At 43.7% G+C, this 11,644-nt stretch overlaps 2 protein-coding genes across 2 annotated transcripts; one reads left to right on the top strand and one right to left on the bottom strand.

The window, feature by feature from the left end:
- Positions 1 to 1,758: 1,758 nt before the first annotated feature.
- LOC125769797 (receptor-binding cancer antigen expressed on SiSo cells) lies at positions 1,759 to 3,330 on the top strand. Its single transcript, XM_049438662.1, has 3 exons — positions 1,759 to 1,886; positions 2,054 to 2,536; positions 2,628 to 3,330. Exons 2-3 carry the CDS (start codon positions 2,114 to 2,116, stop codon positions 2,775 to 2,777), a joined length of 573 nt encoding a protein of 190 aa, XP_049294619.1. The 5' UTR covers positions 1,759 to 1,886; positions 2,054 to 2,113; the 3' UTR covers positions 2,778 to 3,330.
- Positions 3,331 to 3,560: 230 nt separating this feature from the next.
- LOC125769763 (acetylcholine receptor subunit beta-like 1) lies at positions 3,561 to 11,087 on the bottom strand. The gene is made up of 6 exons (XM_049438597.1): positions 10,771 to 11,087; positions 9,470 to 10,444; positions 9,121 to 9,257; positions 8,870 to 9,024; positions 7,571 to 8,612; positions 3,561 to 7,483 (listed from the first exon to the last, which is right to left on the bottom strand). Exons 2-6 carry the CDS (start codon positions 9,528 to 9,530, stop codon positions 7,319 to 7,321), a joined length of 1,560 nt encoding a protein of 519 aa, XP_049294554.1. The 5' UTR covers positions 9,531 to 10,444; positions 10,771 to 11,087; the 3' UTR covers positions 3,561 to 7,318.
- Positions 11,088 to 11,644: the final 557 nt, after the last annotated feature.

Raw genomic sequence — 11,644 nt, 5'->3', positions numbered from 1 at the left:
TGCCTGCTTAAATACCTGCGCTCCTGGCAGCAGATGCGTCTTAAAGAAACTTGTTCGACTCGCGATTTCCGATGTTGCGTTCTATGTTTGTGGTTATAAATCGTCGCTTTAAAGCGGTTGCGAGCGTCGCTTTGAACGCTGGAATAAAGAAATTGTGTAAACGTTTATAGCTTCACATTGAAAATAATCCTTTGAAGATTCGAGATAACCTTTTCGTACGAAGAAAAACATGCTTGCTATAATATAATTATTTCACGTTCGCTACTTTATAACCAACGATGCAATTATGGCTGCAGTAATTATTTCCTATATGACCTATTTCGCGACCACTGGTTAATCGTTGTCTTGCTTTTTGTAAACGAACGATGTCGCATCCAATGTACACAATTGCGGGTTCCGTTTCCCGCGTACTCGTCGGATACACCAACAGTTGATCGTATGTAGCCTGTCGCAACATGCGCTCCTATCGAAAAAAAATAATTTACAGCTAGGCATCTAATTTTATATATTCCTTCGCGTGAAAGTTGGTTTCGTTCGTATGTTTAAATTTGCCGTTGAATTGGGGAGAACCGCTAAAATGTATATCATTTTTATGACGAACGTAGCGCAAAACAGAAATAAAATATTTGTTTCCAAATAAATGTATTGCAGTTTTATTTCTATGCGAAGAAATGAGAAAAATGTGTGCTTCGTTAATTTGTGTTTTTAGATGTAGCAAATTGAACCGGTGAGTTTTAACCATCCAACCCGATTGTACAGCGTGTGAACCGTGCGCTGTTGCACTTTCAGAGTGCGCCTCCTTGGTTTCCTGCACTCCCGTCCGACGGTGAAACTTATTCGAGCGAACCCGGAACGGTTTTCATCTATATGTAGCGAACACGGGCAGCAAACCTAAACAACAAACCACCGGGCATGTCACGTTCCATGGGTTTGGTTTTCCGTGTACATTTGCTATTTCTCAAGCACACAGCTCGAGCAGCCCGTGTGTAGGTACATCGATTGCAGAGACACGCACACGCTGATGAGCGTTCCGCTGCGCTCCTGGTGGAGCACGTTGTAAGGAAAAAACAACCGCTGCCAACGTTGGTCACCAGAACGACGTATTTCGCGCACTGCGCAGTGAGTGCATGGGCGACCTCCTTCAGAGCGTGCTGTCCGGGTACGAATCGGAGCCCACTATTTGTAATCGTGATGTGGCAGGCCTGCGCGATTGAAAAAACCCGGGTGTCGATACAAAATGACCGTTGAATGTTTTATAAAGGAGAAACATTTTGCAACTTGTCGGACGTTTTTTTGCCAGGGGAAAACATTAAACACGACTTATATTATTAGAATTATTTTAACAATTTTTCTGTCATAGTTGAGCTTGTTCTATTAATGTTTTCTTGTGTTTTACAATGCATGTTGTTGTTTGTTTCAAACAATCTGCTCGATCATAGTTTTTCTTATTCCTCTCGGTGTTGCAAGGCCGCATCATATAGCGTATTAAAGTTCGAATTGTTGAAATACGTTAGATGAGCTCATGTTGGCGAGAAATGACAAATAAAAATAGAACAACTATTCCGATATGAATTGACCACATCCATTTAAATTGTTTGTTTGTTGATTGAAATTTTAATCTGAAAAAAATATAATTGTTTCTCATCTTGCTTTCTTCATTGAGAAAATAGTCCGATAAAGAAAGCTCTTCTAAGAATTTTACCAATAGCTTTCCGGCTGTCAGGAAGCACACCATGAAGAAGACAAACACAAATATGTGCACGTATATGACAGATCAAGCTGTCAAGTGACGGCCAATCGGTACGTAAACATTACCATTACCATTCCTAGAACTAGTGCAGGATAGGAAGATGAAAAAAGGGTTTTAAAAGTTCTTTTTATACCCTGCAAGTATGCATGTTTACTAGCTAGCTGCTGTAGGTGTAGAATCTGTAGTTACTATTTTGTGATAGACGTACATTACTGGTTAATGTTTCACAACGCTGGTTGCAATTCGTACTACATTCGACCCCTTATTCGTACAGCTAAAACCATCCAACCTTACCTTTTGCAGGTGTCACTTCGCCCAACTACTGCCCGTTCCGATTGGACGTTTGGAACAAATCGTGCTAGAATGATCACAGAGCTAGTGATGAACCGGATTCGGCAACTTCTGCTAGCAATCGTGGGTGTGCTAAAGCGTGCGATGTGTTGCTTTTCCCGCCGCCGGAAACTGTCCGCCAGCGAGTGTGAGGTGCTGAATACTGTCAGCGTCGATCGGTACCCGAATGCGACACGCAGTGCCGGTCACGGTAAGAATGTGCCGGAGAAGGACTGGAACTCGTGGGACGATTCACCCAAAACGGTGGAAGAGCACATAGAACGGTACCGGGAAACGCTTGCCCAACCACCATCACCGACGGAACCGCAGCCGGAGATGGACTACTTTCAGGATATGACGCCACAGATCTCATCGCAACCGAAAATCTGCATCGCCACCGAATCGGAACCGAGCGATTTTAGTCGCTTGGTGGCCAAAATTGACATTCCTGTTGTGGTAAGTGAATGCCGCCATGTTAGAAAGCGTCAGAAGCGCTTTGTTGTTGTCCAAAATTAAAAGAAAAATGTCTCTCTATTACCCGGAACAGAACGAATTAGAAGACTGGAACGAAGGTGATAGGAATGGGTGGGATGATGCTGACGAAACCACCACGAAACAGTTAATACGGGAGACGCGTAAAGAACTGCGGGCCCAGCGGCACCAGAACCGACACCAGCTCGAAACGTCTTACGCATGATCGTGTGTGTAGGCAAGCGCCTGCTAACGACTGTACAGAAACAAAAATGGAAAACGTATATACCCTAACAGGAAGAAAAGGAAACAATTCAAACTGCAACACACCCTACACATTTGCGCTTTGTCCGCTGCTCCGCGGTGTGTGAGGGGAATGCATTTCATAAACCGGGAGGCGACGTTTTCCGTTAATCGTATTTTTAGTAGGCAGAAAGGAACTGTTTTTAAAATGTAAGATACAAAAGAATGAAAAAGGAAAAAAAAACAGTTAGCGATGGTAAGCGAGATAGTGTAAAATAGTCATTCTCGCGTGTTCGTGCCAGCGTATTATTTCGCTACTGATTTCGAAGCAAAATTCATCAAGCTCTTGAGACATTTACAAGACCAAATAAATTGTTTTTATTTGACTATTTCGGGTCTGCTTGCACTGTTGTGAAGCGTGTTAAAGAGCACCCAGTCCTTCAGGTAGTCCTGCCTAGTTATACTTATTCAAATCAAATGCCTCCTGCAAGTGTTCCGCAAAAAAACAAAAACAGCATGCTATTTGGAGAGGCTCGTCACACCACGAACTGGTGTTCGGCGGTTCGTTTTTGTTTAGGTGGTGTCAAGAAAAAATAACCAAGAAAAAAAGGACTATTAAATGTAAATTTAAATGTAATCATCAAAAACAAAAACAAAGCAAATGAAACTATAATGGAAGAACAAGAAGAAATCCACGTAGTCTGTTGTTGTTGTTTTTTTTTTGTTAAAATTATCCACTATTTTTTGCAATGTTTCATTAAAAATGTGTATCCAATACAATATATTACTCGTAATGTTCGTTAATTGAATCAGCAACCTACACACACGCATACCGGTAAAGTGCTTCGCTGCACATGCGGTTTCATTTTGTTTGTTTCGATGGCCGACATAGACACACACGCGCGCGCACGCACGCGCTTACTATATTCACACACCGAATGCCGTGTGCCAATTAATCAATTCATATTCATTCCAATATTCCACTCGGTAAACTGTTAATTCTTTACGTACCTGGTTAATGCGCTTGTTTTATGTTATGTCTCTTCGTTTGTGTGTATTTGCTTGTTTTTTTTTTAATGTGTTTATGTGCGTAGTTGGCAGGTCAGCAAAGTGGTTTAAGTGCATGATCTTCAGTGTATTTTTTTGGGGTGTTTGTATGTTGTTGGAAGAGAGTCATTTTTGAGTCACCGTGTGGACTATTATGAATCAAATTTTGGAAGTACTTTAGTAATAAAAAAGAATCCATTTTCTATCGATTTTCTGCAGTTAATCGTTCAAAAAACCTTTTTTTCTCTTCTATGTTGCTCTGAATACAAATCTGGTAGAAATGCGCAAAACATGGCCGACCATATTCGTTTCAGTGTGTCGAATCATACCCACATACCGGGGACTAGGGCAGTCAAATTTGACAAAGTTTGGCTGTTCAATTGTTGCTTTACCCTATTGAGTTAACTAGCACTAGATATCTTTATCGCACTGTACCATTTTTACGTTTGCTTTGCTTCCGTTTTTGTTTGCTCTTCCTTCTGCACGTTGTTTTTTGCTGACTGTTGCATCTTGTTGTATTGTATTGGTTTCGGTTTATTCTTTTCAGATTTCTGTTTGCACGCTTTTAGTAGAATGTTTCTGTGTTTTGTTTTGTTAGTTACTTCTTATACGTTTAACATAGTTTTACACGCAGCTCTCGTTCGCTTGTGTTTGCTTTATTATTAGTTACTAAATTATTGTGAATTGTATATCACGGTTTTTTTTTGCAATGTTATGGTATTAGTGCGGATTTGTTTCGTCATGTTTTTTTGTGTGTTTCCTCTTTTTTGCATTTATTTATTTTCGCACCACCATTGTTGCACCAATCCAAAAATTGTTATACAAATTGTATGCGTGTTTCATGCTTGCGGTAATGATTCTTTTTTTTACGATTTTGCTTTGCGATGTACGTGTGCGTACCAATATCGAGGGAAGGAAGAGGGTTTTTCGTTTTGTTTAGGTCATAGAAAACATTCATGTAATATTACCCTAGCTTTTGTTCCGTTAGAACTGGTACTGCCTTCTTCTAATATTTCATTTCTCTGGTTAACTTTCTTCCATTTCACTATTTGCGGTTACGACGTAATGCATTGCTATGTTATATTATAATTTGCTGTTCGTATAAGGTTTTTGGTTGATGTATACGTAATACGCGTATGAGTGTAATTTTGCTCTACCGTTGCGGTTGTGTAGCTGTGTTTTTCTTTTCGTTTGCGAGTGTGTGTGTATGTGTACGGTTTGTTTCTTGTTTTGTTAAATCTATTTGCTGTGGGTTTCAAATTTTATTTGCTTTACGATAATGTTATGCTTGCTTGTTCGCACATTAACGTTAGTTTTGAAATGCTAGGAATGCATAGACGATAATAAAATATTCTTTTGCCTGGTTCGCGCATTTCCCACCGATTATTACGTTTTTGGGGTGTGTTGTTTTTTTTATGTGAGTGGAAGAGGGGAGCGAGAAAAGGGCTGGGTGGGGGAGGGGAAAGATTTATGCGATATACACAGGACAGTTAACTTACAAATTGTGTTCGTGTTTGCTTTTGTTTCATTAGATACAATTGCTTATAGTTTAATAGTTTTAACTGATAGGATAGTGTTTCGTGATTTTTTTTCCTTAATATTTCGTTTCCTCTTCCTTTTTTTCTAATCGGAACAACGTGCATAAATACACAAGAAAAAGCGAAGAAGGACGTAAACTCAATAATCTTTGCTAATTATTAACACGGTAAACAAAGCTCGAGCTTTTTTTCTGTTATGCCACACGCATAACTGTGTGACGCACATAACGCCACGCGCCAGGAAACAACACACACACACACTAAATAGTCTTTTGCTTGTTTGTTTGTTTGTTTGTTTGTTGTTGCTGTTATTATTATTCAACTTATTTATTTTAATACGACGTTTTGTTTTGTTTTGTAGAAATTGCAGTTGACTAGCATTTACTCGTTTCATCCATGGTTTGTTTTTGATTACAGCTCCACCATCTTGTGGAAGGGGAGTCCTTTATGCAAACACATGTATTGCCTTTTTGGTATAGATTTGTCGTTACAACTTCCTTCTCTTCTATCCCCTCTCTCTTTCTTTATCATTTCTCTTGCTGGTTTTCATTCTTTCTTTTTTTTTCTTCATCTTTCTCTCTATTGTTCTCTTTCTCTATATCTTCTTTTCCTTCACATTCTCTAGTTTGTCCACTTTCACAAATCATTTCAACCTTTAAGTAGTGATGTAATATATATATTTATATATATATATATTTTTCTTGTTTTGCTATTTGCTATATTTTCCATGCAACTGTTCTCCGTGGATCATACGTTAACGAATAATTAATATTGAGCTACTTAAAGATTATTCGATATAAAAAATTAACAGTCAACGACCCTTTTTGGCAAATTGCTACCCCCTAGTCCCATACGTACGATGATCCATTTTTCTGTTTACTTGTTCTGTTGTGCTATTTGGCGTTTTTGGCTAACGAGCGCTAAGGTTTCACGCACCTTAACTCTCTCTACCTCTCTCCTCTCTCTCTCTCTCTCTTTCTTTTTCTCTTTCTCTTTTTCTCTTTCTCTCTTTCTCTTTCTTTAGTTAACTTCCGAACAGTTGCCTATGTTACGTTGAGGTTAGAGAGCAGCGTTACGTGGGTGTTACAGGTGCAAATACTTGCAGGATCCTGCTAACCATTGTACGATAGGGCACCGTGTAATGCGGGGTAGTGTGCGTATCGTTTCCTACTAATACTTAAGGGTTGTTTAAAGTCCTGCATGGATGTGACGCGTTTGCCGCTTGGGATTGTGTATAAGTAACGACTTTTGTTTTTGTTTTGTTGTTTAATTTGTTTCGTTTTTTTTTTGTTTGTTTATTGTTTTGCTTTGTTTTATTGGGTTTTGTGTTCCTAGCGTTTCCAAACCCTACGGATTGCTTCAATACGACCGTAAGCAACGTTTAGGCAGAGGCGTCGACGCCACGCTAGGTGGTTTTTATTGCAAAAAACGATAGTGTCTACCTAGTGAGCACATTGCTGGACTCCATTCTCTTACTTGCGCTGTTGTGTGTTAATAATGGTGTGTAGGCAACTATTTTTTGAACCTGAAGGAATACATTGCAAGGTGTGGCAGACTGTGCTGTCCGTTTCAGAAGTTTTGAAGATGTTTTGATCGGTTTTGGGTGCGTCTCCCTCCAACACCACACGATGTGCCGAAAGGGGTAGTTTTTTGTTGTTGTTGCTTTTGCGAGGAATGCTAATCGAGTGTGATGTAAGGAACGTGTAGCTCGTCCTCCGTGTGATAGCGGGCTACAAAACCATACGTTCATACATACTTACTTACATTCTTATCAGGCACTACACATCCGCTTTGCGGGTGCGAACCTGCTAGCAGAAGTGTCCGATAGTTCGGTTTGTTTGCTATACCCGCGTACCCGTGTGGAGGCCGGATAATGGTTACTCAACTTCACGTAAGACTGTGCAGGATGGTGCGCGTGTGCATGTGTCTGCCCACGGTTTTACTTGCCACGGTAGATCTCGATGATGCGATCCTGATCGACGTACTCGAAGATGTGCGGTGCATCCATCAGTATGCCCACCGTTCCGGCTGTGGTGACGATGAAGAAGATGTACAGTTGCAATCGATCGATCACCATCGCGACGTACTTCCAGTCCTCTCGTGTCTGTAATGAAAATGTTGGCGACCCGACCCGTAATCAGTTAATAACGGTGTAACGTAACTACGCAAAAGCTGCTGTGACTGTATGTACCTGTATGTAAAGATCTTCGTTGCGTAGATGCTCGGCAATGAATTCGACCGCTTCCGTTGCCTTGCTCGCTTCCGGTGAGAGCAATATCGAGTCGGAACTTTCGCTTTCCCGGCGGCAACTGTCCGCGCCAATGCCAAGATCGCCACTGTTTAGCTTCCGGTTCATCTTACAGTTCGGATGGTGCAGATCCGACAGTTCCATCACCTCCATCTTCGACTGTTTCGCACCGAGCGCACTGATGTGCTTCGGTATCTCGGCCGGCGAGCCGTACGAGGGATGTGTGTGGGGTTGGGGCGGCACACTCATACCGGGCATCTCCATCATCCAGCGAAGGCGCGTCTTGCGCGGACGCTTCATCAGTAGCATTGCCGGCAGATAGTGCAGAAAGACGGACCGTATCCACATCGGCATCCGGTGCGTGCGGGGCCCACGGAAGTTCCAGTTGATGATGATCACCGTCACCAGGATCGAGACCGTGTTCATGATGAAGGTGAACAGCAGATACTTGGCGATGAGTGGCAGCACCAGTGAGGTCGGTGGTAAAATCTTCGACACCAGCAACAGAAACACAACCAGTGACAGAAGAATGCTGATACCAAGCGTTACCTTCTCGCCGGCTTCGGCCGGTAGATAGAAGACTAGCACGCACAGGAACGAAATTAGCACCGTCGGCAGGATCAAGTTGACCGTGTAGAAGAGTGTTTTGCGCCGTATGATGATGTAGAAAGTGATGTCCGTCTCCGTTGGGTTGCCCTCGTACACGTTGAGGTAGGCGGGCACTTCGATGATGTCCCACGTGCCCGACTTCCAGTAGTCGGACAGATCGACGAAGTTTTTGTTGTTGTACAGGGCGAGCGATACCTGATCCCCGTTGAACGTCCACGACCCAAACTTCATGATGCAGGTTTGCTGATCGAATGGGAAGTAGGTGACGTCGATCGTGCACGAGCTTTGATAGATGGCGGGTGGTACCCATAGTACTTCACCGTTCGGGTAGATCAGTACGTTTGATTTGTAGCGCACCTCGTAGTTACCGTCGGCACTGAGTGTGAGAAACATGAATGTTAAGGGTTAGCGTTGCCAAGCAGATGATTCAGTATGCTAGTAGTGTATCTCCAGTTCTTGGCGATATGATTTCATTCCGCTGTACAAATATCTTGCGTGTACGCCCCTGCAAGTATGCAACAACTCGCAAACAACAAACGATTGCCTAGCTTCAGGCGCACTGCACGCAAGACACACAGCCCAGCGGAATTAAAACGGCTAGGATAAGGAAATGAAAACAACTGATTGTCCTACTTATTGAACAGCACGATATCCGGCTTCCACACTTTGTCCGGAGGTAACCGCAATACACCGATGCCACCGTAATCAGCTTCGTCCCACTGTAGCTGGTAGTCGCTCCACACCAATCGTAGCCACACGTTCGATTTCATAATTTGATTCTTCTCGTTCTGCGAAGGGAAAGGTGTTGTATTTTGGTTGTGGTTATAGCTGTGCTAGGGTATTACAACTGCAAAGGTGAAGATGGATAATGGGTTACTACTTACCACGTTGATCAGTTGTACGAAGGCGAGCCCAAACCGTACATCCACCTTCTGTGTCATATTTTGTACCGGACGTATAAGCTTGTTGTAGCCACGGAACAGGTCCCGCACCAGCCGTTCCTCATCCTCCGAACATGACCCTGTGTGTGTGTGTGTGCGCGCGTTTAGAGATGGAAACATTATTAAACCACTTGACTAATTACATTGAAAAGGTCTTATACAACAAAGAACGACCGCATCTGCACTGTATGTGTATACCAATGCAAGTCATTGTTGTTTTACAGGGCAGTTGGAGCAACTCCCCTGCAAACGTGCACTCTTTATTGAAGATGGTTGGAACGGCAGTACTTACCCGTTCCGAGGTACTGTTGTAGGGCCAACAGAACCGACAGGATCACCACCCTCGGACGCATCGTTGACCCTTCCTATATACCCGTTTCTTCCGATGCAGCACGCTACGTCACGAGGGCCAACGCCTCAGCACGCGATCCGTCGTACCCAGCCCAGCCGCCCCGGGTTCCACCCAGAACCCACTCCCAGCCCTATCACCAACCGGATGCCTTTATGTATTTGCGGTCAGCAGGAAAAAAAAAGCAATCGCTCGCTTGTGTAGCACTGTTTCACTGTGTTTTGCACTGCGTCCTGAAAACGTGATTTTTGCCAACAGCCTGATGATGTTTGAGTGATGACTACAGTTGACGACGACACGATGACTATATATCGCGACTTTACCGAGGTGTAGGGTCGCCGCCGTACGACATAACCGAATCGAAACCAGGTACGTACACTAGCACGCAGGGTGTGTATGTGTGCGCGTGTGTAATAGAAAAAGGAATACACGGTCGTGGAAGAGGGTTGGTACGGTGCGGGTAGGAGCGGTGGGGACTGTAGCCGGATCGGAGCAGGAAAGCCTGGCCAGAAAGCGAACACACGCACAAAACTAGGAGAAGGAGGAAACGCCTTCCTGATGCTAATAGAGAACGGTGGAGGGATAGGCACCTAAGCCGTGTGGTTTTTGCACAGTTAGCTAAACATGGTGGACAGGTGCAACCACTTGCCTTGTGGTTGCACGACACCAAACACTCACACACACACACGCACAACACACAAGGACGCAAACCCTCGTTCACAAAACCGTACACGTACTTCGTGCGTGTTCGATGCGTTTCAACCGTCACACGACCGGGCACTCCTTTATCTGAGGTCGAATTTGTGACACTACGACACCTACGCTCCGGTAAGGATACGTCGATTAACACTTCTGCACGGCAACGTTTTTGCGGCTGTGTGCGGTGGGTGTGTATGTGTCTTTCTTTGCTAGTGCCGCCTGCATTTGTTGTGGTTTATGGGGTTGAAAAGAAAAATAAGAAGAAGAAGAAAACACGTTGCAGTTTAAACAAAAGGCGTAACTGCGGCGGACATGATTTATCGATTTTCGTACCCAACTCCCATATTATCCTGTGCATACAATGTGTGCTAGTATGTGTGTGTGTGAGTGTGATAAGGGAGGGAAATGGAAATCTACACGCGCCAGGAAGCGAGGGCCAGGATCGTGTGAGCGAGAGAGCTGAACAGCATGGAAAACGGAAGCTGGACGTGGGAGAGTGTGTTAAATTGTGGAACGCGGTGGTACGCGGGATGCACTAAACTTACCGCTGATGTGTCACCGTCCACTTCGATGATGTTGGGGCAAGGCTATCCTGTACGGCAGAGCTGCTGCCGCTGTTGCTGATAACAACGCAAGCTGCTGACTGCTGACCGTGCTATGGTAGATCGATGCCGCCTTACCGAAGCTTCGGCAAAGGCTTCGTGGCCCCGATAAGAGGGCGCGCACTCGACGAGACGAGCGCATGTCAGGATCGCAGAGAAGAGTTAAAAGCGCGCTAGAGAAAGTCCTCTGCCAAGAGAGAGAGAGAAAAAGAAAGAAAAAGAGAGTAACCCGATGCGTACGTCCTGTTGGAATTTTCCGGCTCTCGGCATTTCTTTCACCGCCAGGGACATGCGCACCTGTTCCAGCTGGTACTGAATTCTCCTACCTTACCTTTGTCAGTGGCGGGTGTAACGGTAAGCGGGCGCGGGTGGGGAGGGATGGGGAGATGCTCGCAAGTGTATACAATCAGAACTATCCTCGCAATCCATGCTTTTCACAGGGGCCCCGTTTGCTTTTCCACTTAGAGCTTTTACAAGTGTAAACCCTCCACTGTCCTTAGTATATGATCAGCCATTCTCTTTCTTTTTGTATGCTCTTTCTCTAAAACCCGAACACGGGTGCTAGCTTTATCTGATCAACTGATTTTCTTGAGTGATTTTCTAGCAGCATCTCGTGTGCCTAAATCAAGCTCTTTTCAAGAGACAAAAAAAAATACAAGTGAAAATAATATCATTTCCAATACCGTTTCGCTTCATTTCGATACATCATTGAAAATGGTCATCTTTCTTTGCGACGCTAAATTCACTTTATACTACCTAGTTTAATCCTAGGACAAAGTGCTATTCTAGCCAGCAGCAATACCTCCAAGCAGAGATT

The sequence above is a fragment of the Anopheles funestus genome, chromosome X (genome assembly GCF_943734845.2).
Source record: "Anopheles funestus chromosome X, idAnoFuneDA-416_04, whole genome shotgun sequence".
Classification (NCBI taxonomy): domain Eukaryota; kingdom Metazoa; phylum Arthropoda; class Insecta; order Diptera; family Culicidae; genus Anopheles; species Anopheles funestus.
This window is presented reverse-complemented; position numbering and strand designations above follow the sequence as displayed.

Coding starts and splice junctions, on each gene's coding strand:
- LOC125769763 (XM_049438597.1), bottom strand. CDS start 9,530: ATGCGTCCGAGGGTGGTGATCCTGTCGGTTCTGTTGGCCCTACAACAG. Junction 9,258..9,469: donor ACAACAGTACCTCGGAACGG/GTAAGTACTGCC, acceptor ACACACACACAG/GGTCATGTTCGGAGGATGAG. Junction 9,025..9,120: donor TCGTACAACTGATCAACGTG/GTAAGTAGTAAC, acceptor TTCCCTTCGCAG/AACGAGAAGAATCAAATTAT.
- LOC125769797 (XM_049438662.1), top strand. CDS start 2,114: ATGATCACAGAGCTAGTGATGAACCGGATTCGGCAACTTCTGCTAGCA. Junction 2,537..2,627: donor AAATTGACATTCCTGTTGTG/GTAAGTGAATGC, acceptor TACCCGGAACAG/AACGAATTAGAAGACTGGAA.